The following is a 27,538-nucleotide window of genomic DNA, read 5'->3' on the forward strand; positions in this document are numbered from 1 at the left end:
ATCCAGCCTCATCTACACCACCATCTATAGCCTGACTAGACCCAGTCTCATCTACACCACCACCATCTATAACATGACTAGACCCAGCGTCATCTACACCACCACCATCTATAACATGACTAGACCCAGCCTCATCTACACCACCATCTATAGCCTGACTAGACCCAGCCTCATCTACACCACCATCTATAACATGACTAGACCCAGTCTCAGTCTCATCTACACCACCATCTATAACCTGACTAGACCCAGCCTCATCTACACCACCATCTATAACCTGACTAGACCCAGCGTCATCTACACCACCATCTATAGCCTGACTAGACCCAGCCTCATCTACACCACCATCTATAGCCTGACTAGACCCAGTCTCATCTACACCACCATCTATAACCTGACTAGACCCAGCCTCATCTACACCATCTATAGCCTGACTAGACCCAGCGTCATCTACACCACCACCATCTATAACATGACTAGACCCAGCGTCATCTACACCACCACCATCTATAACATGACTAGACCCAGCCTCATCTACACCACCATCTATAGCCTGACTAGACCCAGCCTCATCTACACCACCTTCTATAACATGACTAGACCCAGCCTCATCTACACCACCATCTATAGCCTGACTAGACCCAGCGTCATCTACACCACCACCATCTATAACCTGACTAGACCCAGCCTCATCTACACCACCATCTATAACCTGACTAGACCCAGCCTCATCTACACCACCATCTATAACATGACTAGACCCAGCCTCATCTACACCACCATCTATAGCCTGACTAGACCCAGCCTCATCTACACCACCATCTATAACATGACTAGACCCAGCCTCTGCTGCCTGTGTCTCATGGCCCCCTGCACATTTACCTCGATTTCCCCCACTGGCTCTTGTATCCTCACCTTGCCTACGGCCTTTATGTGGGCACGCAAAGCTCTCGTGCCCCAAATCCCCACACTCAAAAATCAGCAGACTATCTGTGCCGGCAAACCCTGCGTAGAGCCCGTCCCCATGCCTCACTTTAAAGTGCACATTTAACTGTTGCTCATTGTAGTTCAGAAACATAAACACTTGCCTCCGGAACGAAACAACGTGCTTAACAGCAGCTGCCTGAAAGCCTGCCGACAGTACACGAAACCCGCTAGCAAACTTACCAAAACGACTCAGCTCTTTCCTGATCTGATCATCTGTAATAAACGGAGACATATTCGCAACTACAATCCTTGTCAAAGGCCTCAACAGGGGAGAAATCTGCACAAACACATCCCTTACCAATATTCCACTAGCCATCAGCCTACCCACTAAATGTACTCTTTCATGAACACCACCACAGCTTTGTTCATTCTGGATGCAGAATGTATAAACTCAGCTCCTACCTGTTCACCGACCGCGAGCAGAACCTCCTCCACCTTAACTCCATTCTCAGGAACACACCTGAATCCATGCCGTATCGACAGCGTCTCCTCCACCTTATCTCCATTCTCAGGAACACACCTGAATCCATGCCGTATCGACAGCGTCTCCTCCACCTTAACTCCATTCTCAGGAACACACCTGAATCCATGCCGTATCGACAGCGTCTCCTCCACCTTAACTCCATTCTCAGGAACACACCTGAATCCATGCCGTATCGACAGCGTCTCCTCCACCTTAACTCCATTCTCAGGAACACACCTGAATCCATGCCGTAACGACAGCGTCTCCTCCGCGCCAGGCTGAGAAGCCATCGCGCACACCACACCATTCAATCCCCAGGAAACTAAAACTCTGTCCTCTTTCTCCCTAACTTTGAACGAAAACAGCGGGTACCGCTAAACTAACAGTGCGTTAACCCCCCACCATAGAAAATACAAATTGAAAGAAAATAACAAGAAAATAAGTAAGGACAGAGCCCTCCACACGGCCTCTCAAATACAAAACACTCCCAGCATGCACTGAGAGAGAGAGAGAGAGAGAGAGAGACAAACATAGGAAGAGAGAGACTAACCTCCAGGATCTGATCTCCAGCCCAGAGTCGTCCATCGCGTGCCGCCGCCCCCTCCTCATATACCTCATGGATCACTATGGCATCCTTGAGAGAGATGGAGAGAAAGAGAGCGAGAGAGAGAAAGAGAGCGAGAGAGACTTGACTTTTTGTCTTACTTTAATGAGACATCCTCATTACACTAAAACCACCACAAACACCTGTCCCCCCCTTCTCATACACCTCATGGGTCACTAGAGAGAGAGAGAGAGTGAGAGTAGAGAGAGAGTGTAAGAGAGAGAGAGAGAGAAAGAGAGAGAAAGATAGAGAGAGAGAGAGAGAGTGTAAGAGAGAGAGTGTAAGAGACAGAGAGAGAGAGAAAGAGAGATAGTGAGAGAGAGTGTAAGAGAGAGAGAGTGTAAGAGAGAGAGAGAGAGTATAAGAGAGAGTGTGAGAGAGAGAGTGTAAGAGACAGAGAAAGAGAGAGAGAGTGAGAGAGAGAGTGTAAGAGAGAGAGAGTGTAAGAGAGAGTGTAAGAGACAGAGAGATAGTGTAAGAGAGAGTGTAAGAGACAGAGAGAGAGAGTGAGAGAGAGTGAGAGAGAGAGTGTAAGAGAGAGAGAGAGAGAGTATAAGAGAGAGTGTGAGAGAGAGAGTGTAAGAGACAGAGAAAGAGAGAGAGAGTGAGAGAGAGAGTGTAAGAGAGAGTGTAAGAGACAGAGAGAGAGAGAGTGTAAGAGACAGAGAGAGAGAGTGAGAGAGAGTGAGAGAGAGAGTGTAAGAGAGAGAGAGTGTAAGAGAGAGTGTAAGAGACAGAGAGAGAGAGAGTGTAAGAGACAGAGAGAGAGAGAGTGTAAGAGACAGAGAGAGAGAGAGAGAGAGAGAGAGAGAGAGAGAGAGAGAGAGAGAGAGAGAGAGAGAGAGAGAGAGAGAGAGAGTGTGAGAGAGAAAGAGAAAGCTAGGCTACTCATCTCTGGCTGAGACGGAGACAAGTTGACGTAACCTGTCATGGTCAACATGGTCACCCCTGAGCAAGGCTAGCAGTCTTACCAGCTGGGTGTCTTTTCCCCCTACGATGCTGAGACCCAGGCCAGAGCGACCCTTGGCGATCTCTATGATTATCTCCTGGCCTGGAACGATAGGGCACGTGGCTGGGTCTACAGCATAGAGAGAGGAAGGAGATAGGGAGAAGAGAGATTTTGTTATCAAACCTCAATGCAAGTGTTTATGTTGTTGGGTGTCCTCTTTATAATGAATATTATGGAATATACTATATAATACACATTATGGCCTTCTATCTCAAGGCTATCAGACTGTTAAATATCCATCACTAGCACAGAGAGGCTGCTGCCTACATACAGACTTGAAATCATTGGCTACTTTAAGAAATGGAACACTAGTCACTTTAATAATGTCACTTTAATAATGTTTACATATCTTGCATTACTCCTCTCATATGTATATACTGTATTCTATTCTATCTACTGCATCTTTGTCTATGCCGCTCTGAAATTGCTCATCCATATATTTATATGTTCTTATTCCATTCCTTTACTTAGATTTGCGTGTATTAGGTAGTTGTTGTGGAATTGTTAGATATTACTTGTTAGAACTAGAAGCACAAGCATTTCTCTACACTCGCAATAACATCTGCTAAACATGTGTATGTGACCAATAACATTTGATTTGATTCACAACTTTCTGCACAAATAATTGAATAGATAAAATAAGACAGATGAGTAAAATGGTCAGTTCTTCCCCAGTGAGCACAAGACGTTGAAAATACATATTTTCAACATCTTGTGCTCTTAGGGTCCCTAATGTAGCCCTGTAAATGGCCTGCTGGTTGTGAGTGTGGCTCCATACCTTTGTTGCAGTACTCAAAGTCTGGGCTGGTGCAGGAGGAAGGCAGGGAAGAGGCAGGGGTGGGCACCAGCCCCCCTTTCACAGAGCTCACCACAGGCAGCTTACAGGACAGCCGACAGGTTTTGGACAGGAGAGCAGTCTGCGCACACACACACACACACACACTTTAAATACTTTATTTGAATCCACCAATCAAATTGACAAAAAAAGGATGCAACCATTTTAAAGGTCCTGTATGCATGCCACTCAAAGGTATAGAAAGCACCTCCTTCTCCAAACAGCTAGGCTGCCCACGACAGCTGAAACAGAGCAGTACCTAGCCAACTGGTCTCCTTCACCAAACAGCTAGGCTGCCCACGACAGCTGAAACAGAGCAGTACCTAGCCAACTGGTCTCCTTCACCAAACAGCTAGGCTGCCCACGACAGCTGAAACAGAGCAGTACCTAGCCAACTGGTCTCCTTCTCCAAACAGCTAGGCTGCCCACGACAGCTGAAACAGAGCGGTACCTAGCCAACTGGTCTCCTTCACCAAACAGCTAGGCTGCCCACGACAGCTGAAACAGAGCAGTACCTAGCCAACTGGTCTCCTTCACCAAACAGCTAGGCTGCCCCCAACTGGTCTCCTTCTCCAAACAGCTAGGCTGCCCACGACAGCTGAAACAGAGCAGTACCAAGCCAACTGGTCTCCTTCTCCAAACAGCTAGGCTGCCCACGACAGCTGAAACAGAGCAGTACCTAGCCAACTGGTCTCCTTCTCCAAACAGCTAGGCTGCCCACGACAGCTGAAACAGAGCAGTACCAAGCCAACTGGTCTCCTTCTCCAAACAGCTAGGCTGCCCACGACAGCTGAAACAGAGCAGTACCTAGCCAACTGGTCTCCTTCACCAAACAGCTAGGCTGCCCACGACAGCTGAAACAGAGCAGTACCAAGCCAACTGGTCTCCTTCACCAAACAGCTAGGCTGCCCACGACAGCTGAAACAGAGCAGTACCAAGCCAACTGGTCTCCTTCTCCAAACAGCTAGGCTGCCCACGACAGCTGAAACAGAGCAGTACCTAGCCAACTGGTCTCCTTCACCAAACAGCTAGGCTGCCCACGACAGCTGAAACAGAGCAGTACCAAGCCAACTGGTCTCCTTCTCCAATCAGCTAGGCTGCCCACGACAGCTGAAACAGAGCAGTACCAAGCCAACTGGTCTCCTTCTCCAAACAGCTAGGCTGCCCACGACAGCTGAAACAGAGCAGTACCTAGCCAACTGGTCTCCTTCACCAAACAGCTAGGCTGCCCACGACAGCTGAAACAGAGCAGTACATAGCCAACTGGTCTCCTTCTCCAAACAGCTAGGCTGCCCACGACAGCTGAAACAGAGCAGTACCTAGCCAACTGGTCTCCTTCACCAAACAGCTAGGCTGCCCACGACAGCTGAAACAGAGCAGTACATAGCCAACTGGTCTCCTTCTCCAAACAGCTAGGCTGCCCACGACAGCTGAAACAGAGCAGTACCTAGCCAACTGGTCTCCTTCACCAAACAGCTAGGCTGCCCCCAACTGGTCTCCTTCTCCAAACAGCCAGGCTGCCCACGACAGCTGAAACAGAGCAGTACCAAGCCAACTGGTCTCCTTCACCAAACAGCTAGGCTGCCCACGACAGCTGAAACAGAGCAGTACCTAGCCAACTGGTCTCCTTCACCAAACAGCTAGGCTGCCCCCAACTGGTCTCCTTCTCCAAACAGCCAGGCTGCCCACGACAGCTGAAACAGAGCAGTACATAGCCAACTGGTCTCCTTCTCCAAACAGCTAGGCTGCCCACGACAGCTGAAACAGAGCGGTACCTAGCCAACTGGTCTCCTTCACCAAACAGCTAGGCTGCCCCCAACTGGTCTCCTTCTCCAAACAGCCAGGCTGCCCACGACAGCTGAAACAGAGCAGTACATAGCCAACTGGTCTCCTTCTCCAAACAGCTAGGCTGCCCACGACAGCTGAAACAGAGCGGTACCTAGCCAATGGCTTTGCCCTAGTTTTTATCAGGCCGGCTGTCTAGAGGCCACACACTGCAAGCCTGTGAATGTGGCCGAGACTGCCAAATATCAGCACCACCAGCTTGCACCTAAACCCGAGGATGTCTCAGCATGCCACGAGGGGCTGGTACTGAAGCAGCTTCTCTGCGAAGGCCTTGTCCACGTAGCCGTCCAATGAGCAGCCCACTTCCAAAATGAGCCCCTCCCCCCACAACAACAATATCTGGTGTATTTGACACACAGGAAAACACATCATCATCAACATCAAACCAACTTCCCCTTACACAACAATGTTTGTGCATCCACTTGTCTCGCTCGCTGGCTATCAGGTTGATAAGGTGACCATGTCTAGCAATGTATAAATCCTTGTATGAACAGCAGCCATTCACAACATGGACAATGGACTCCATTACATTTGACTCATGTAGAATACAGAATGGGTCATGGTTTGCAGGGTACCAGAGTGCTAGATGATATGTTGTTGGTAGAACTTGCAGCCTCGCCTTAACAATAAAGGTGAGAATGTCCTCGCCAATGGCACCATTCTGGTACATGGAATGGGAGACAGAGTGGACATCACAGTCCAGAGCAGAGAGTTTCCCCTGCAGCCTCAGGCCAGTCCAGTGTTACAGTAGCTGGGAGACAGAGTGGACATCACAGTCCAGAGCAGTGAGTTTCCCCTGCAGCCTCAGGCCAGTCCAGTGTTACAGTAGCTGGGAAACAGAGTGGACATCACAGTCCAGAGCAGAGAGTTTCCCCTGCAGCCTCAGGCCAGTCCAGTGTTACAGTAGCTGGGAAACAGAGTGGACATCACAGTCCAGAGCAGAGAGTTTCCCCTGCAGCCTCAGGCCAGTCCAGTGTTACAGTAGCTGGGAAACAGAGTGGACATCACAGTCCAGAGCAGAGAGTTTCCCCTGCAGCCTCAGGCCAGTCCAGTGTTACAGTAGCTGGGAAACAGAGTGGACATCACAGTCCAGAGCAGAGAGTTTCCCCTGCAGCCTCAGGCCAGTCCAGTGTTACAGTAGCTGCTTCCGTCTGATACCGAGGAGTGTTGTCCTGGATGTAGGATGGGATGTTCCATCATGGTGACAGAAGTCTCCACAACAACACCACAATCTGGCCACAACTGCATCAGAGGCAGTCACCATCTCAGTTTGCCTATCAGTCCGTGTCCACCTGAGCTCCACTCCAGTCCTGTTGCACAGGTCGTTGAGGTCCGGCCAGTCTGACCAGACACCAAAGCCCGCAGCACGAGTGTCCAATATTCCATTTGCCTTCCTCCTGAAGCCCAGGAAGTTGTCCTCAGTGTCCCTGGCCAGTGGAACCTCCCTCCTCCATAGGTCCAGAAGGAGGCTCTGGCTAACTCCTTAACTGTCACATCGTCCTGTTGAGCATGTTCAACAGGTGAGTCTGTCTGGCAGCAGTGTAAATCCACTCAATATTCGGGACACCTAAACGCCCCTCTCTTTGGCTCAGGAAGACAACGTCACGTGTGGTGTGTGTGTGTTTAAGCATAACCACTTTCTCACCACCTGAACAGTTTTGTTATTCATTTCCCCCAGAACCTTCTGTGGGAGAGGCACATTGGCAAGCAGATGTTGAATCTTTACTAGGACCACCTCTCTCACAGCTTCTAGCTTCATGACCACAGGCAGAGGGGAAACGTCAATCATATCAAGCCTGGTTGAATACTCATGAACGAGCTCCTCAACTTGTTCCGCTCACTCACCAGCAACATTAAACTTATGTCCAAGATAACTAGATGTATCGTGATGAGAGTAAACTGTAATTGGTTTATTCGTTAGTGTAAATGTTGGGGGTTTATCAGTTCTAGACTTGTACCAGCGGTTACCTCTGCTGCATCTTTTACAGAACACAGCACATTCACTGGCTTTCACTTCCAGCCCAGACCATTTCAAAAAGTCATCTGTGCGAGAGAGCATGTTGTTGACAGCATGGTCCTCTCTGGAGGAGATGTGAACGTCCTCAGCATAGCCCTGTACTGGGTTCAGTGACCACACATGGGCTGGGGAACACTGGTATTTCAGCCACTGGTTGATGGATGAAGTTCACAGCACTCCATGGGCAGACGGTTTTATGCCAACCCTGAGTGGGATTGGTTCTGTCAGCTGCTTCACAAACACACGCACACGTGCACGCACGCACGCACGCACACACACACACACGCGCACGCACGCACACACACACACACACACGCGCGCATACTAATGGCAAAACACAACAGAAACATAAATATTATCCAGATCTTTGTCTTTAAAATAGTTGTGAATAACTGAATAATGCATATTAAACACAAGTTGTCTAATACTATGAGCTCATTCTGATTCATTCTACCTTCCACAGTGGATTCCATTGCACTACATGGAGTGCTGTTAGGTATACAGGTAACCCAAATCCACTGTGGTGCTCACCTGCTCCAGGGGGGCCTTGGCAGCCGGCACAGTCACGCTCTCTGAAGACTCAGCCTCGTTCTCTGAGGCCTTCTGCAGAGAGCACAAACAAGAGGTACAAGCATGAACACACACAACACACACCACAACACACAACACAACACACGCGCACACAAGACACACGCACACACACAACCCACACACTACACACTAGGTACACACACATACACACTAGGTCAGAAGAATACCGGTCACAGGTTTGAATTCATAGCCCTGGAAAACTTCAAAAGGAAAGCGCATTTGTTAGGGGTTTGTAGTGTCTGCCTGGTGTTCATGCTGGGGGTTTGTAGTGTCTGCCTGTTGTTCATGTTGGGGGGTTTGTAGTGTCTGCCTGGTGTTGATGTTGGGGGTTTGTAGTGTCTGCCTGGTGTTTATGCTGGGGGTTTGTAGTGTCTGCCTGGTGTTCATGTTGGGGGTTTGTAGTGTCTGCCTGGTGTTCATGTTGGGGGTTTGTAGTGTCTGCCTGGTGTTCATGTTAGGGGTTTGTAGTGTCTGCCTGGTGTTGATGTTGGGGGTTTGTAGTGTCTGCCTGGTGTTCATGTTGGGGGTTTGCAGTGTCTGCCTGGTGTTGATGTTGGGGGTTTGTAGTGTCTGCCTGTTGTTCATGCTGGGGGTTTGTAGTGTCTGCCTGGTGTTCATGTTGGGGGTTTGCAGTGTCTGCCTGGTGTTCATGTTGGGGGTTTGCAGTGTCTGCCTGGTGTTCATGTTGGGGGTTTGTAGTGTCTGCCTGGTGTTCATGTTGGGGGTTTGTAGTGTCTGCCTGGTGTTCATGTTGGGGGTTTGCAATGTCTGCCTGGTGTTCATGTTGGGGGTTTGCAGTGTCTGCCTGGTGTTCATGTTGGGGGTTTGCAGTGTCTGCCTGGTGTTCATGTTGGGGGTTTGCAGTGTCTGTCTGGTGTTCATGTTGGGGGTTTGCAGTGTCTGCCTGGTGTTCATGTTAGGGGTTTGTAGTGTCTGCCTGGTGTTCATGTTGGAGTTTGCAGTGTCTGCCTGGTGTTCATGTTGGGGGTTTGCAGTGTCTGCCTGGTGTTCATGTTGGGGGGTTTGTAGTGTCTGCCTGGTGTTGATGTTGGGGGTTTGTAGTGTCTGCCTGGTGTTGATGTTGGGGGTTTGCAGTGTCTGCCTGGTGTTGATGTTAGGGGTTTGTAGCATCTGCCTGGTGTTCATGTTGGGGGTTTGTAGCGTCTGCCTGGTGTTCATGTTGGAGGTTTGTAGTGTCTGCCTGGTGTTCATGTTGGGGGTTTGCTGTGTCTGCCTGGTGTTCATGTTGGGGGTTTGTAGTGTCTGCCTGGTGTTGATGTTGGGGGTTTGTAGTGTCTGCCTGGTGTTCATGTTGGGGGTTTGCAGTGTCTGCCTGGTGTTGATGTTGGGGGTTTGTAGTGTCTGCCTGGTGTTCATGCTGGGGGTTTGTAGCGTCTGCCTGGTGTTCATGTTGGGGGTTTGTAGTGTCTGCCTGGTGTTCATGTTGGGGGTTTGTAGTGTCTGCCTGGTGTTGATGTTGGGGGTTTGCAGTGTCTGCCTGGTGTTCATGTTGGGGGTTTGTAGTGTCTGCCTGGTGTTGATGTTGGGGGTTTGTAGTGTTTGCCTATTGTTCATGCTGGGGGTTTGTAATGTCTGCCTGGTGTTCATGTTGGAGGTTTGCAGTGTCTGCCTATTGTTCATGTTGGGGGTTTGTAGTGTCTGCCTGGTGTTGATGTTGGGGGTTTGTAGTGTCTGCCTATTGTTCATGCTGGGGGTTTGTAGTGTCTGCCTGGTGTTCATGCTGGGGGTTTGTAGTGTCTGCCTGGTGTTCATGTTGGAGGTTTGCAGTGTCTGCCTATTGTTCATGTTGGGGGTTTGTAGTGTCTGCCTGGTGTTGATGTTGGGGGTTTGTAGTGTCTGCCTATTGTTCATGCTGGGGGTTTGTAGTGTCTGCCTGGTGTTCATGCTGGGGGTTTGTAGTGTCTGCCTGGTGTTCATGCTGGGGGTTTTAAGTTGCTCTTCTCATTTAGACCTGAGAAACAAAGTCAGTAAACAACTCAGTGGCTTGTTGCCTGGATACAGAGAGAGACTCTCAGGCTGGTAGGGATGTGTAGGGTGCAAAGAGGAAGTAACACATGGGCTTTCTGTCAGATGACCTTTGAGGAAGTCTCTCGGAGGATCTTGAGTGTTGCTTCTCTGGAAACAAGCTCTGTAGCTGTGCTCCCACTGGACCCAACACTGGACTTCACCTGTGTGTGTGTGTGTGTGTGTGTGTGTGTGTGTGTGTGTGTGTGTGTGTGTGTGTGTGTGTGTGTGTGTGTGTGTGTGTGTGTGTGTGTGTGTGTGTGTATGAGAGAGTGAGAGAGAGAATGTGTGTGAGCGCGAGTGTGAGCGAGTGACAGAGAGAGCGAGCGAGAGAGGGAGAGACAGACAGAGGGAGACAGAGACAGAGAAAGAGACAGAGAAAGAGACAGAGAAAGAGACAGAGAGTGCAATAAAGAGAGAGAAAGAAAGACAGTGGAAGAGAAATACAAGTCAGAGCAACAGAATTGCCAGACACTGAGCAGAAAATGTATTCAGAAGACAGCTAGACGGAACACTTCAATCCAACATCAGGTTCCTATTTAGAAAGTACATGTAGCAAAACGTAGCAAAATGTAGCAAAACAGAAAAATAAAACAAGTGTTTCTTATTGGACAAGTCCAAGTAGTCCCTCCCTGTTTCCGTCAGTTTTCTTAGGACAGGTAACAGAGCATGGGGAGTGGAGCCTCTTACCTCGCTGATGGAGATGGAGGCCTCCAGGGGTCCCCTGCTGAGGGCCAGGCTCTCTGGGGTTTGAGACTTCTCTGTGGGGCCCGGGGATGCTACTGCTGCTGGTTTGGGGGGATGGGTCTGGGATAACAATAATGATGATGATTGTGATGATGAATGTGGTGATGACAACATTGAGTCAACACATTCAAAATAGAAGGTTGTCAAATGCACTGCCATTCCTTCCTATTGAGTTCATGTCTCCAGATAAGTGCACTGATCAGATATGTGCCCCCCCCCCAAAAAAAAAACATGCATGTTTTGGTTAGGAAGGGTCCATTTTGGACCAAGGGCCGACGATTCCAGATAGATTTCAGATATTGTTTTCTTGCATTTGGAGGTGTGTTTGTGTTTAGGCCTGAGCAGATGCTTTCGCATAAGGTCATGGCTAGTGCCCTGCTCCATCAGCTTTTGGATGACCATTCGGTCATAGGAGAGTGTGTGTGTGTGTAAGTGTAAGTGTGTGTGTGTGTGTGTGTGTGTGTGTGTGTGTGTGTGTGTGTGTGTGTGTGTGTGTGTGTGTGTGTGTGTGTGTGTGTGTGTGTGTGTGTGTGTGTGTGTGTGTGTGTGTGTGTGTGTGTGTGTGTGTGTGTGTGTGTGAGAATAGGACTCACTTCAGTGGAGGAGAGGACAGCAGGAGGGTTTGGAAAGGGGGGAACGGCCATCTGGTTGATAGCATCTTCATTCCTATAGGAAGGGACAGGGGGAAGGAGAAAAAGAGGAGAGGAGAGAGAGAGAGAGGCAGAGAGAGTGAGCGAAAGAGAGAGATAGAGGGATAGAGAGAGAGTTAAAGAGGGATAGAGAGAGAGAGTTAGAGAGGGATAGAGAGGTATAGAGAGAGAGAGGGGGATAGAGTTAGAGAGGGATAGAGAGGGATAGAGAGGTATAGAGAGAGAGAGCGAGAGAGAGAAGGATAGAGAGAGAGAGAGGGATAGAGAGAGAGATGGAGGGATAGAGAGGGAGAGTTAGAGAGAGGGAGAGATAGAGGAATAGAGAGATAGAGGGATAGAGGGAGAGAGAGGGAGAGAGAGGGATAGAGAGGGATAGAGTGAGAGAGAGGGAGAGAGAGAGAACTATCAATAGAATTGCATTAGCAGTAATCAATGGTGTGGAACGTGTGACGCGCAGACAGCCGAGGTTAATGGGAGTATTTCCTCCTGTGTATCTGAGCGTGATATTAGCGATGACTGTGTGTGTGTGTGTGTGTGTGTGTGTGTGTGTGTGTGTGTGTGTGTGTGTGTGTGTGTGTGTGTGTGTGTGTGTGTGTGTGTGTGTGTGTGTGTGTGTGTGTGTACGCGTGTAGTGGTATTGATTGGTCAGGACAGCAGAGAGAGACATCCGGTATAAACATGATGAAGGACATTATTTCCATCCATGTAGATCGATATCCACCTGACCTGAGGGGAACATAAGATATCCTCCTGACCTGAGGGGAACGTAAGATATCCTCCTGACCTGAGGGGAACGTAAGATATCCTCCTGATCTGAGGGGAACATAAGATATCCTCCTCCTGACCTGAGGGGAACGTAAGATATCCACCTGACCTGAGGGGAACATAAGATATCCTCCTTGTGACCTGAGGGGAACGTAAGATATCCTCCTGACCTGAGGGGAACGTAAGATATCCTCCTGACCTGAGGGGAACGTAAGATATCCTCCTCCTGACCTGAGGGGAACATAAGATATCCTCCTGACCTGAGGGGAACGTAAGATATCCTCCTGACCTGAGGGGAACATAAGATATCCTCCTGACCTGAGGGGAACGTAAGATATCCTCCTGACCTGAGGGGAACGTAAGATATCCTCCTCCTGACCTGAGGGGAACGTAAGATATCCACCTGACCTGAGGGGAACATAAGATATCCTCCTGACCTGAGGGGAACATAAGATATCCTCCTGACCTGAGGGGAACGTAAGATATCCTCCTCCTGACCTGAGGGGAACGTAAGATATCCTCCTGACCTGAGGGGAACGTATGATATCCTCCTGTCCTGAGGGGAACGTAAGATATCCACCTGACCTGAGGGGAACATAAGATATCCTCCTCCTGACCTGAGGGGAACGTAAGATATCCTCCTCCTGACCTGAGGGGAACGTAAGATATCCTCCTCCTGATCTGAGGGGAACGTAAGATATCCTCCTCCTGATCTGAGGGGAACGTAAGATATCCTCCTGACCTGAGGGGAACGTAAGATATCCTCCTGATCTGAGGGGAACGTAAGATATCCTCCTGACCTGAGGGGAACGTAAGATATCCTCCTGACCTGAGGGGAACGTAAGATATCCTCCTGACCTGAGGGGAACGTATGAAGGAAGCATTAAAGGGAAGGAAAGCCAGGGTCGTATTCATTATTCAAACTGTAGCAAAATACGGAAAAATATTTTGCAAAGAAAACAATATATCCTCCTGACCTGAGGGGAACGTAAGATATCCTCCTCCTGATCTGAGGGGAACGTAAGATATCCTCCTCCTGACCTGAGGGGAACGTAAGATATCCTCCAGACCTGAGGGGAACGTACGATATCCTCCTCCTGACCTGAGGGGAACGTAAGATATCCTCCTGATCTGAGGGGAACGTAAGATATCCTCCTGACCTGAGGGGAACGTAAGATATCCTCCTGACCTGAGGGGAACGTAAGATATCCTCGTCCTGACCTGAGGGGAACGTAAGATATCCACCTGACCTGAGGGGAACGTAAGATATCCTCCTGATCTGAGGGGAACGTAAGATATCCTCCTCCTGACCTGAGGGGAACATAAGATATCCTCCTGACCTGAGGGGAATGTAAGATATCCTCCTGACCTGAGGGGAACGTAAGATATCCTCCTGATCTGAGGGGAACGTAAGATATCCTCCTGACCTGAGGGGAACGTTAGATATCCTCCTGACCTGAGGGGAACGTAAGATATCCTCCTGACCTGAGGGGAACGTAAGATATCCTCCTGATCTGAGGGGAACGTAAGATATCCTCCTGATCTGAGGGGAACGTAAGATATCCTCCTGACCTGAGGGGAACGTAAGATATCCTCCTCCTGACCTGAGGGGAACATAAGATATCCTCCTGACCTGAGGGGAACGTAAGATATCCTCCTGACCTGAGGGGAACATAAGATATCCTCCTGACCTGAGGGGAACGTAAGATATCCTCCTGACCTGAGGGGAACGTAAGATATCCTCCTCCTGACCTGAGGGGAACGTAAGATATCCACCTGACCTGAGGGGAACATAAGATATCCTCCTGACCTGAGGGGAACATAAGATATCCTCCTGACCTGAGGGGAACGTAAGATATCCTCCTGACCTGAGGGGAACGTAAGATATCCTCCTCCTGACCTGAGGGGAACGTAAGATATCCTCCTCCTGACCTGAGGGGAACATAAGATATCCTCCTCCTGACCTGAGGGGAACGTTAGATATCCACCTCCTGATCTGAGGGGAACGTAAGATATCCTCCTCCTGACCTGAGGGGAACATAAGATATCCTCCTCCTGACCTGAGGGGAACGTAAGATATCCACCTGACCTGAGGGGAACATAAGATATCCTCCTGACCTGAGGGGAACGTAAGATATCCTCCTCCTGACCTGAGGGGAACGTAAGATATCCTCCTGACCTGAGGGGAACGTATGATATCCTCCTGTCCTGAGGGGAACGTAAGATATCCACCTGACCTGAGGGGAACATAAGATATCCTCCTCCTGACCTGAGGGGAACGTAAGATATCCTCCTCCTGACCTGAGGGGAACGTAAGATATCCTCCTCCTGATCTGAGGGGAACGTAAGATATCCTCCTGATCTGAGGGGAACGTAAGATATCCTCCTGACCTGAGGGGAACGTAAGATATCCTCCTGATCTGAGGGGAACGTAAGATATCCTCCTGACCTGAGGGGAACGTAAGATATCCTCCTGACCTGAGGGGAACGTAAGATATCCTCCTGACCTGAGGGGAACGTATGAAGGAAGCATTAAAGGGAAGGAAAGCCAGGGTCGTATTCATTATTCAAACTGTAGCAAAATACGGAAAAATATTTTGCAAAGAAAACAATATATCCTCCTGACCTGAGGGGAACGTAAGATATCCTCCTCCTGATCTGAGGGGAACGTAAGATATCCTCCTCCTGACCTGAGGGGAACGTAAGATATCCTCCAGACCTGAGGGGAACGTACGATATCCTCCTACTGACCTGAGGGGAACGTAAGATATCCTCCTGATCTGAGGGGAACGTAAGATATCCTCCTGACCTGAGGGGAACGTAAGATATCCTCGTCCTGACCTGAGGGGAACGTAAGATATCCACCTGACCTGAGGGGAACGTAAGATATCCTCCTGATCTGAGGGGAACGTAAGATATCCTCCTCCTGACCTGAGGGGAACATAAGATATCCTCCTGACCTGAGGGGAATGTAAGATATCCTCCTGACCTGAGGGGAACGTAAGATATCCTCCTGATCTGAGGGGAACGTAAGATATCCTCCTGACCTGAGGGGAACGTTAGATATCCTCCTGACCTGAGGGGAACGTAAGATATCCTCCTGACCTGAGGGGAACGTAAGATATCCTCCTGATCTGAGGGGAACGTAAGATATCCTCCTGATCTGAGGGGAACGTAAGATATCCTCCTGATCTGAGGGGAACGTAAGATATCCTCCTGACCTGAGGGGAACGTAAGATATCCTCCTGATCTGAGGGGAACGTAAGATATCCTCCTGACCTGAGGGGAACGTAAGATATCCTCCTGACCTGAGGGGAACGTAAGATATCCTCCTGACCTGAGGGGAACGTTAGATATCCTCCTGACCTGAGGGGAACGTAAGATATCCTCCTGATCTGAGGGGAACGTAAGATATCCTCCTGATCTGAGGGGAACGTAAGATATCCTCCTGATCTGAGGGGAACGTAAGATATCCTCCTGATCTGAGGGGAACGTAAGATATCCTCCTGACCTGAGGGGAACGTAAGATATCCTCCTGACCTGAGCGGAACGTTAGATATCCTCCTGACCTGAGGGGAACGTAAGATATCCTCCTGATCTGAGGGGAACGTTAGATATCCTCCTGATCTGAGGGGAACGTAAGATATCCTCCTGATCTGAGGGGAACGTAAGATATCCTCCTGATCTGAGGGGAACGTAAGATATCCTCCTGACCTGAGAGGGAACGTAAGATATCCTCCTGATCTGAGGGGAACGTAAGATATCCTCCTGACCTGAGGGGAACGTAAGATATCCTCCTGACCTGAGGGGAACGTAAGATATCCTCCTCCTGACCTGAGGGGAACGTAAGATATCCTCCTGACCTGAGGGGAACGTATGAAGGAAGCATTAAAGGGAAGGAAAGCCAGGGTCGTATTCATTATTCAAACTGTAGCAAAATACGGAAAAATATTTTGCAAAGAAAACAAGAGTTTCTTATTGGACAAGTTCAGGTACTCCCTCCCTGCTTCAGCCTGTTTTCTCCAGTTTGGTGCCTAATGAATATGACCCAGAGAAACAAAGATGGCCACAGGCCCAGTTCAAAATAGACAACTAGCAGCTATGCACTTGTGGAATCAATGATGAATAAGACCAGTATTTGCTTCTACATATCCAATCCTTTTCCTCTTCAGAAGTGCCTAGGGGGTTGAGGGTGTTACAGGACAAATGGAAGCTATGATGGAGAAAGCCAGACAGAGTAATGTTCAGTTTGGGATTGAGAGGGCCAGCCAGGCTAGACAATGATCGTCTCTCACATCAGGTGATTTGACTCTTGTTCAACGGCTGGGATAGCACCACCTGAGCCCAATACAACCTCCGTACAGCAGGAATGCTCAACATTGCATGGTCAGAGTAGGCTTATGCTCTCTCATTCTCTGAAGAGAATAGGCTCCATTAAACACAGCAACATTGAAATTGAGGTGGCTTGACATAAATTAGTATCATAATCAGCTAGTGTACATTAGTAATGGTAAACATACTCAATCCATCTATATTGATAATGACACCTCTAGGTATTAACCTGTATCAGTTGCCAATAGCATCAATCATTTGTTGATGAAATGATACAAATCAAATGATACAGTCAATGAAGGTCAAATAAGTCACTTCAGGGAAAAAGCAATCAGCAACTCATATATGCATTCCTCCACAAGCCGGCATTCTCCAGTTCTTTTAAATCTTCCTTTCCTCACTCCCTAGATGGGACCTATTTTGCATATATCTTTCTCTTCTTTCGTTCAATCTCTTTTGAACGTGCATCTGTAAAGGTTTGTGAGGGTTTTAGATGCCAAGCCAAAATTCTTCAACCTCCTGAGGTTGAAGAGGCGCTGTTTCTCCTTCTTCACCACACTGTCCGTGTGGGTGGGTGGATCAGTTTGTCTGTGATGTGTACGCAGAGGAACTTGAAGCTTTCCACCTTCTCCACTGCTGTCCCGTTGATGTGGATAGAGGGATGCTCCCTCTACTGTTTCCTGAAGTCCACGATCATCTCCTTTGTTTTGTTGATGTTGAGTGAGAGGTTATTTTCCTGGCACCACACTCCCGGAGCAGTCACCTCCTCCCTGTAGGTTGTCTCGTCATTGTTGGTAATCAAGCCTACTACTGTAAACTTGATGATTGAGTTGGAAGCGTGCGTGGCCACACAGTCATGGGTGAACAGGGAGTATAGGAGGGGGCTGGACACGCACCCTTGTGGGGCCCCAGTGTTGAGGATCAGCGAAATGGAGGAGTTATTTCCTATCTTCACCACCTGGGGCGGCCCATCAGGAAGTCCAGGACCCAGTTGCACTGGGTGGGGATCAGACCCAGGGCCTCAAGCTTAATGATGAGCTTGGAGGGTACTATGGTGTTGAATGCTGAGCTATAGTCAATGAACAGCATTCTTAGGTATTCCTCTAGTCCAGATGGGATACGGCAGTGTGCAGTGCGATGGCGATTGCATCGTCTGTGGATCTATTGGCGCGGTAAGCAAATTGAAGTGGGTCTAGGGTGACAGGTAAGGTAGAGGTGATATGATCCTTGACTAGTCTCTCAAAGCACTTCATGATGACAGAAGTGAGTGCTACGGGGCGATAGTCATTTAGTTCAGTTACCTTTGCTTTCTTGGAAACAGGAACAATGGTGGCCATCTTGAAGCATGTGGGGACAACAGACTGGGACAGGGAGAGATTGAATATGTCTGTAAACCCACCAGCCAGCTGGTCTGCACATGCTCTGAGGATGCGGCTAGGGGTGCCGTCTGGGCCAGCAGCCTTGCGAGGGTTAACACGCTTAAATGTCTTACGTCGGCCACGGAGAAGGAGAGCCCACAGTTCTTGGTAGCGGGCCGCGTCGGTGGCACTGTGTTATCCTCGAAGCGGGCAAAGAAGGTGTTTAGCTTGCCTGGAAGCAAGACGTGGCTGGTTTTCCCCTAGTAGTCTGTGATTGTCTGTAGACCCTGCCACATACGTCTCGTGTTTGAGCCGTTGAATTGTGACACCACTTTGTCGCTGTACTGACGTGTTGCCTGTTTGATTACTTTGCGGAGGGAATAACTACACTGTTTGTATTCTGACATAATCTCCCGGCGATTCCCATGCTTGTCTGTATGTTCAGGGCTAGATTCAGGGCTAATTTTCCCTCAGAATCCCACCATTGCCACCAGTGCTGGCACTTTTCCTGACAGTGGTTGAGATTACAATACAGAGCCTGGTGGTGTTTACACCAGGAACAGGAAACCAGGGAAACAAAACAGTTTGGCGTTCGTCCCCTCACCTCACGGGACTAGTACGAGGACAAGAGAAATATCAAAGCCGACAGATACCACATAGCCTCTGGGTTAGCGCGAAAGGAGTGAGACGCTGAAAGAGAGAGGGGAAGACGAATCAACAATCACTCGCTATTGCATGCAAATGTATCCGAGTGGATTGTATGAAAACACAAATCAGGTTACAAATAGTCTGCATACTGCAGAGACTACTAATGGATTTACAACTCATACGCTGTTGGTGCTCAGTGGGAAGAGCCATGTGTGGCAATTGACATCAGTTGTTTGATTTATAAACCTTCCATTAAGTCTAACCATCTGTGTCTACAGTTGCAATTACCATAAATACACAAGAAGGGGGTCAAATAAAAAAGATAGACAGCCGGTCCCAATTTGCTCCTTACCCCTTCCCCTTGGCCCTATAACCCTCCGATGTCTGTAAGGTGGAACCAATATGGTGGAAGCTAAACCATTACACTGCTTATAACTGTGCATACCCGTCAGATCAGCAAACATTGAAGGGGTAGGGAGCGAAACAGGGCCAACAGGTGCTATAGACTGATGAGAGGTACAAGTGGTTCACACTGTGCAGCAGAGGAGTGTGAGCGCAGGCATCTCGTCCGATGTCGTCCTATGTGACACCGTACAGTGGGGGTAAAAAGTATTTGATCCCCTGCTGATTTTGTACATTTGCCCACTGACAAAGAAATGATCAGTCTATAATTTTAATGGTAGGTTTATTTGAACAGTGAGAGACAGAATAACAACAAAAATATCCAGAAAAACGCATGTTATAAATTGATTTGCATTTTAATGTGGGAAATAAGTATTTGACCCCCTCTCAATCAGAAAGATTTCTGGCTCCCAGGTCTTTTAAACAGGTAACGAGCTGAGATTAGGAGCGTACTCTTAAAGGGAGTGCTCCTAACCGCAGCAATTTACCTGTAAAAAAGACACCTGTCCACAGAAGCAATCAATCAGATTCCAAACTCTCCACCATGGCCAAGACCAAAGAGCTCTCCAAGGATGTCAGGGACAAGATTGTAGACCTTCACAAGGCTGGAATGAGCTACAAGACCATCGCCAAGCAGCTTGGTGAGAAGGTGACAACATTTGGTGCGATTATTCGCAAATGGAAGAAACACAAAAGAACTGTCAATATCCCTCGGCCTGGGGCTCCATGCAAGATCTCATCTCGTGGTGTTGCAATGATCATGAGAACGGTGAGGAATCAGCCCAGAACTACACGGGAGGATCTTGTCAATGATCTCAAGGCAGCTGGGACCATAGTCACCAAGAAAACAATTGGTAACACACTACGCCGTGAAGGACTGAAATCCTGCAGCGCCCGCAAGGTCCCCCTGCTCAAGAATACAAATACATGCCCATCTGAAGTTTGCCAATGAACATCTGAATGAGTCAGAGGACAACTGGTGAAAGTGTTGTGGTCAGATGAGACCAAAATGGAGCTCTTTGGCATCAACTCAACTCGCCGTGTTTGGAGGAGGAGGAATGCTGCCTATGACCCCAAGAACACCATCTCCACCGTCAAACATGGAGGTGGAAACATTATGCTTTGGTGGGTGTTTTTCTGCTAAGGGGACAGGACAACTTCACCGCATCAAAGGGACGATGGACGGGGCCATGTACCGTCAAATCTTGGGTGAGAACATCCTTCCCTCAGCCAGGGCATTGAAAATGGGTCGTGGATGGGTATTCCAGCATGACCATGACCCAAAACACACGGCCAAGGCAACAAAGAAGTGGCTCAAGAAGAAGCACATTAAGGTCCTGGAGTGGCCTAGCCAGTCTCCAGACATTAATCCCATAGAAAATCTGTGGAGGGAGCTGAAGGTTCAAGTTGCCAAACGTCAGCCTCGAAACCTTAATGACTTGGAGAAGATCTGCAAAGGGGAGTGGGACAAAATCCCTCCTGAGATGTGTGCAAACCTGGTGGCCAACTACAAGAAACGTCTGACCTCTGTGATTGCCAACAAGGGTTTGCCACCAAGTACTAAGTCATGTTTTGCAGAGGGGTCAAATACTTATTTCCCTCATTAAAATGCAAATAATTTTATAACATTTTTGACATGCGTTTTTCTGGATTTTTTTGTTGTTATTCTGTCTCTCATTGTTCAAATAAACCTACCATTAAAATTATAGACTGATCATTTCTTTGTAAGTGGGCAAACGTTCAAAATCAGCAGGGGATCAAATACTTTTTTCCCCCACTGTATGTCACCGGAAGCGGAGCCACAAGAAGGTCATGAGCTGTCAGTCAAATGACTAGGTTCAGAACGTGTAGGTTAGAGACCCATACATATCCAGAAGCTCTCTGAGTTGACTCTGGTCCTTACCTTTGTCATCCTTGGGCCTTCTCTTATCAATGTTCTCTCCTCTCCTTTCCTGTTCTATGGTCCCCTTGTTTTTTCTCCTCTGTACTGGCCTTGTCCCATTACCTTCTCTCCTCTCTACTGTCCTTCTCTCCTCTCTACTGTCCTTCTCTCCTCTCTACTGTCCTTACTATAAAAGGTCAAGTCCCTAACTATAAAAGGTCAAGTCCCTTACTATAAAGGTCAAGTCCCCTACTATAAAAGGTCAAGTCCCTTACTATAAAAGGTCAAGTCCCTAACTATAAAGGTCAAGTCCCTAACTATAAAGGTCAAGTCCCTAACTATAAAGGTCAAGTCCCTAACTATAAAGGTCAAGTCCCTTACTATCAGGTCAAGTCCCTAACTATAAAGGTCAAGTCCCTAACTATAAAGGTCAAGTCCCTAACTATAAAGGTCAAGTCCCTAACTATAAAGGTCAAGTCCCTAACTATAAAGGTCAAGTCCCTTACTATCAGGTCAAGTCCCTAACTATCAGGTCAAGTCCCTTATTATCAGGTCAAGTCCCTAACTATCAGGTCAAGTCCCTAACTATCAGGTCAAGTCCCTAACTATCAGGTCAAGTCCCTAACTATTCTCTACCGCAGTAATTGGGACCTGGGTGGGTCAGACAGTCACACTATGGTTGTGTCTGAAATGGTTCCCTATTCACTTAACACTGCACTATAAAGGGAACGGGGTTCCATTTGGGATGCATCCTTTCCTTGGAGCCGCTGTCACTCTGTTACTGCCATGAGACGCATAACTTAACAGACGTTGAAAGCAGTGAGGATAACTACGAGCACTGATTTCATGCTAAACATGACATTTTGGTTGTCAGACAAATTGATCATGGCTGCCTAGCAGTCAGTGGTAAAAACGTTACACCCACAGAAAACCTCATGTCAGAAAAACTCACATTGCTGAAGCATAAATCAGCATGTTATCTTTTCTGCAACCTTTTTTCCTCCAGCGGCTCAGAAATAATGGATGTGCTGCTCACTGATTCTGTGAGCTGGTGTCAAGCAGAGCATGTGAGAGGAGTTGAGCAGTTGAAAATCCCTCTCGTTGCTCATGGAGTGGTGCTTGCGCACTGCTTCGGCGCTCCACGTCCTTTCTAACTGCTCCGTGCATACAGGGGAAAAAAACTGCCCCTCCAAATTCGCTCCATTCATTAAAATCCCAATTTAACCAATATTATACATCATATAAACACTATAAATAGGTTACATGTCATATTAAACATCATATAAACACTATAAATAGGTTACATGTCATATTAAACAGCATATAAACACTCTAAATAGGTTACATGTCATATTAAACATCATATAAACACTATAAATAGGTTACATGTCATATTAAACATCATATAAACACTATAAATAGGTTACATGTCATATTAAACAGCATATAAACACTATAAATAGGTTACATGTCATATTAAACATCATATAAACACTAAATATGTTACATGTCATATTAAACAGCATATAAACACTTTAAATAGGTTACATGTCATATTAAACATCATATAAACACTATAAATAGGTTACATGTCATATTAAACAGCATATAAACACTATAAATAGGTTACATGCCATATTAAACATCATAAACACTCTAAATAGGTTACATGTCATATTAAACAGCATATAAACACTCTAAATAGGTCAGGTGCCAGACAGGGAGACTAAGAAGGAACAACATTTAATTATTTAGGCTATATTGTTTCAATTATTTCAAGGTTATAGCCTACAAAGAAATACATTGCAAAGCATTTGGGAGTGAGACACAATAGGCTGGTAGGGACATACAGCGTTCAGCATTTAAACAACAATTTGTTGTATTAAATCATTATAGTCTAGAAATTGCGCATTGAGTCTGTAACTTACTTAGAATTAAATACAAATTAAACAAAAAATTACTTATTAGTGCCTTTGAATTCATTTTTAGAAACAGGAGTTTGGCCAGTTATGTGTTGGAGCCTGGAGAGCCGGCCAGCAGCGGAGAATATCCTGTCCGTACTTGCAGAGCCACTGTGTCACGGTTGTCGTAGGGTAAAGACCAAGACGCAGCGGGAAAATATATACTCATCTTCTTTTTATTTGGTGAAGAAGGGAAACACAATAAACGTATACAAAACACAAACGAACTGGACAGTCTCGTCAGGCACACAGCTAAACAAGCACAATCTCCCACAAAAACCCATGACCAACAAACTCCTAATTATAGGACCCTCAATCAGAGGCAACAATAACCAGCTGCCTCCAATTGAAGGTCCAACCCCAATTAACTACACATAGAAATACAAAAGACTAGATAGAACATAGAAAATATACTAACATAGAACATAGACTAACAAACCCCGGACCACATAAACCTAACACCCCTCTACCTAAATACATAGCCCAAACCACATGAAACAAACACCCCCTGCCACGTCCTGACCAAACTATAATAACAAATAACCCCTATTACTGGTCAGGACGTGACACACTGGGGATGCTGAACACCCTATTGGTCACTTTTGCCAGGCTGAGCAGAGATGCAGAGTTTTTATTTTTCTATAGGTAGGCCTAAAGGTTTTTAGGCAAAATAACCCAATCAAAACAGAAAGCTCCTTGAACGTGGGAATATGGCAGGCCTACTGGGCCAAAATCAAAAAAAATGTATGGACTATTGTATAGATAATAGAACAAAATGAATGAAATGTTTAAGAGATCACATTTTTTGTTTATAAATATTTTGCTACACTGACACACTTAGTGACACAGTTATCTACCCACCTCGTTCATTCCTTTTAGCATGTGCACCTAGTAAGTACACAATCATGCTTTCGAGATACGTGTCTTTTCACATTCCACAATGATTCTTTTAGTTGTGGACTCTACAGCAGGACAATAGACTCTTGCCGAGTTTAGGGACTTTAAATGTATTAATGGATGTTTGCGAGGCATGTCACTTCACTCATCTCTTTGTATAGCCCACCACTGTTTTCTAACCACGTCTGGATGGATCCGTAACGAATTACTACGGGAATAAATATCACTGAATGACAGAAATATTGGAATAAAGTAGTCTAATGCAATTGAAGGCAACAAATTGTTGCTTACTGAAACACCCAAAGTCATCGTTATAATAGGATTAAAATAGGATTTGAAGCAATAGCCTACCCATGTGTGATCAACTATAAGCATGGGGACTGGTCTAGATAAATCAATCTGATTTTTATTTTCACTGTATATTGGTTAGCCTACAATTAGGTTGTGGAAATGTTAGGATTATTTCGCTCTTCACTGCCAGTCACTTAGTAGCCTAGGCCTACTCTGGACCGGTCACGCTGTACAGCGCCATATTTAACTAACAAAAACCCTGAGGCCTACATAGGCTACTGTAAAATGCGTTTTCATTTTCCTTGGAGTGGAAACACCATAATATAAATCAATTTTATTAAGCTACATTTCTAACAGTATAAAAAGCACAACAAATACAATAATAATTTACAAAAAAAATTATAATCAATCCCATATAGTCTGTTCTAACAAAAAAAGGTTTTAAAGTCTCAAGTACAGCCAAATTAAGAACAGTCAAATGCATTCCTGAATTCAATCGCTTTGACTTGTTGCGGTTTATTCATTGTTTAATTATTCCAGGCTCCTTTTGTTATTTTGTTTAATAACTAAAATGCTTGACCTTATTTAAATACATGGATGACTTGTATGCTGTGTGATGACATGCACAAATGAATGAATGATTGATTGATATAGTGTATCTTGAAGTAGGCCTTTATAGCAGTAATTAACTTAGGCTAAAATAGCTACAGTCAACAGGACTCTTAGGCCTACAGCTCCATGTCATTTCAATAAAAACTGAATTTACCGAAATATGTGTATTTTACACTCTAGCAGTAGGCCTACATTAAGATAAATATCATAAAAGACAAAAACTTACTGAGCATTTCATCCTCAAAGCACCATGAAGGACTGCTGTGCAGTTAGCATATTAACAGTTAGCATATTAACAGTTAGCATATTAACAGTTAGCATATTAACAGTTAGCATATTAACAGTAGAATAGCCGGGACTCAAGGAGTCACAAAGAAAGACATTCATATTTTGTTTAGGAAGATCATAAAATAAACATGATACTAAGACAAATTATTTCCAAAGAACAGAAAAGCATGTTTTAAGATGTATTTCTCTGTGCTATAGTAGCTGAGGATACGGTTGCTTCATGTCCATGAAATTAATTAATTGTTTTGCTTTTTCTGATAGGGTATAACAATCAAAACGTCTGGTCTGCATGGACCTCTGATAGGGTATAACAATCAAAACGTCTGGTCTGTGTGGACCTCTGATAGGGTATAACAATCAAAACGTCTGGTCTGTGTGGACCTCTGATAGGGTATAACAATCAAAACGTCTGGTCTGCATGGACCTCTGATAGGGTATATCAATCAAAACGTCTGGTCTGTGTGGACCTCTGATAGGGTATAACAATCAAAACGTCTGGTCTGTGTGGACCTCTGATAGGGTATAACAATCAAAACGTCTGGTCTGCATGGACCTCTGATAGGGTATATCAATCAAAACGTCTGGTCTGTGTGGACCTCTGATAGGGTATAACAATCAAAACGTCTGGTCTGCATGGACCTCTGATAGGGTATAACAATCAAAACGTCTGGTCTGTGTGGACCTCTGATAGGGTATAACAATCAAAACGTCTGGTCTGTGTGGACCTCTGATAGGGTATAACAATCAAAACGTCTGGTCTGTGTGGACCTCTGATAGGGTATAACAATCAAAACGTCTGGTCTGTGTGGACCTCTGATAGGGTATAACAATCAAAACGTCTGGTCTGTGTGGACCTCTGATAGGGTATAACAATCAAAACGTCTGGTCTGTGTGGACCTCTGATAGGGTATAACAATCAAAACGTCTGGTCTGCGTGGACCTCTGATAGGGTATAACAATCAAAACGTCTGGTCTGCGTGGACCTCTGATAGGGTATAACAATCAAAACGTCTGGTCTGTGTGGACCTCTGATAGGGTATAACAATCAAAACGTCTGGTCTGTGTGGACCTCTGATAGGGTATAACAATCAAAACGTCTGGTCTGCGTGGACCTCTGATAGGGTATAACAATCAAAACGTCTGGTCTGTGTGGACCTCTGATAGGGTATAACAATCAAAACGTCTGGTCTGTGTGGACCTCTGAAGGACTATGTGGGAAAGTAATTGCCAACAACCCTCATAAAGACGCCCTCTGGTGGTTTCAACTAGCATTAACGGCAACAATGGCTGACTGTAAAATACTATGACATCATGCACTGTAACATGCTGTACCATACCGCAGCATCCTGCAAGCTGTGCTGCAGTATGATGCAACTTTTAAAAGAGTACATCACCACACTCCCTCTCTTGGCCCTCATCTTTGTAAGTCATCTTGATTTTGCACCTGTGTGTTTTATCAGCTTCTTTATGAAAATATGTATTGAACTCCATGACAGTACCTACTGGAGCGGGCGAGAAGGCCGACGCGCCACACTTTGGGAATCTGTCTCCACGCTCCAGTCAAATTGGGCATGCTCAGCTCCTCTCTCTCTCTCTCTCTCTCTCTCTCTCTCTCTCTCTCTCTAATATGTGATTGGGCTCTGGATTGCTCTGGATTGCGACGAGAAGAGGCGCGGGGAGGAAATGAAGTGCTGCATCGCCATTGTGCTCTGGGTGCTCCTCGCTCCTCAGAGAGGTGATTAAGCAGAAGACGGGGGGTGCGGTGGGAGAGAAAGAGAGGTTGAGAGAGATTAGGATAAGAGACAGAGGGTTTGAGAGTGAGGGGGGGGCGGCCCTGGAGAGAGGGAGGAAGAAAGACAGAGGTATAGTGAAATAAGCTTTCTGAGAGAAGGACAGGTAGAGAGAAGAAGAGAATGAATGAGAGGTAGAGAGAAGGAGGTGTAGAGAGGTGTATATATAGAGGTAGAGGTTTATATAGAGGTAGAGGTTTATATAGAGTTAGAGAGAAGGAGAGATAGAGAGGTATATAGAGGTAGAGAGGTATATAGAGGTAGAGGGGTATATAGAGATGGAGAGATAGAGAGGTATATAGAGGTAGAGAGGTATATAGAGGTAGAGGGGTATATAGAGATGGAGAGATAGAGAGGTATGTAGAGGTAGAGAGGTATATAGAGGTAGAGAGGTATATAGAGGTAGAGGTATATAGAGATATAGAGGTAGAGAGGTAGAGAGAAGGAGAGGTAGAGAGGTATAGAGAATAAGAGAATGAGAGAAGGAGAGGTAGAAGTAGATAGAAGGAGAGGTGGAGTGAAGGAGAGAAGCTCAGGTA

General features: G+C 46.6%; 1 protein-coding gene across 5 annotated transcripts in view; it reads right to left on the reverse strand.

Moving 5' to 3' along the window:
* Positions 1–27,538, reverse strand: part of LOC115151590 (inaD-like protein) — a 113,193-nt gene that overhangs the window by 37,217 nt on the left and 48,438 nt on the right. For all 5 annotated transcript variants that reach the window (XM_029695649.1, XM_029695647.1, XM_029695648.1 and 2 more), the window contains exons 4-10: positions 11,717–11,789; positions 11,067–11,183; positions 10,448–10,540; positions 8,292–8,363; positions 3,842–3,980; positions 3,026–3,132; positions 2,001–2,084 (exon numbers count right to left, since the gene is read on the reverse strand). In XM_029695649.1, the coding sequence (XP_029551509.1) occupies positions 2,001–2,084; positions 3,026–3,132; positions 3,842–3,980; positions 8,292–8,363; positions 10,448–10,540; positions 11,067–11,183; positions 11,717–11,789 (685 nt within the window). The remainder of the gene's footprint in view (positions 1–2,000; positions 2,085–3,025; positions 3,133–3,841; positions 3,981–8,291; positions 8,364–10,447; positions 10,541–11,066; positions 11,184–11,716; positions 11,790–27,538) is intronic.

Source organism: Salmo trutta, chromosome 17 (genome assembly GCF_901001165.1).
Source record: "Salmo trutta chromosome 17, fSalTru1.1, whole genome shotgun sequence".
Taxonomy (NCBI): domain Eukaryota; kingdom Metazoa; phylum Chordata; class Actinopteri; order Salmoniformes; family Salmonidae; genus Salmo; species Salmo trutta.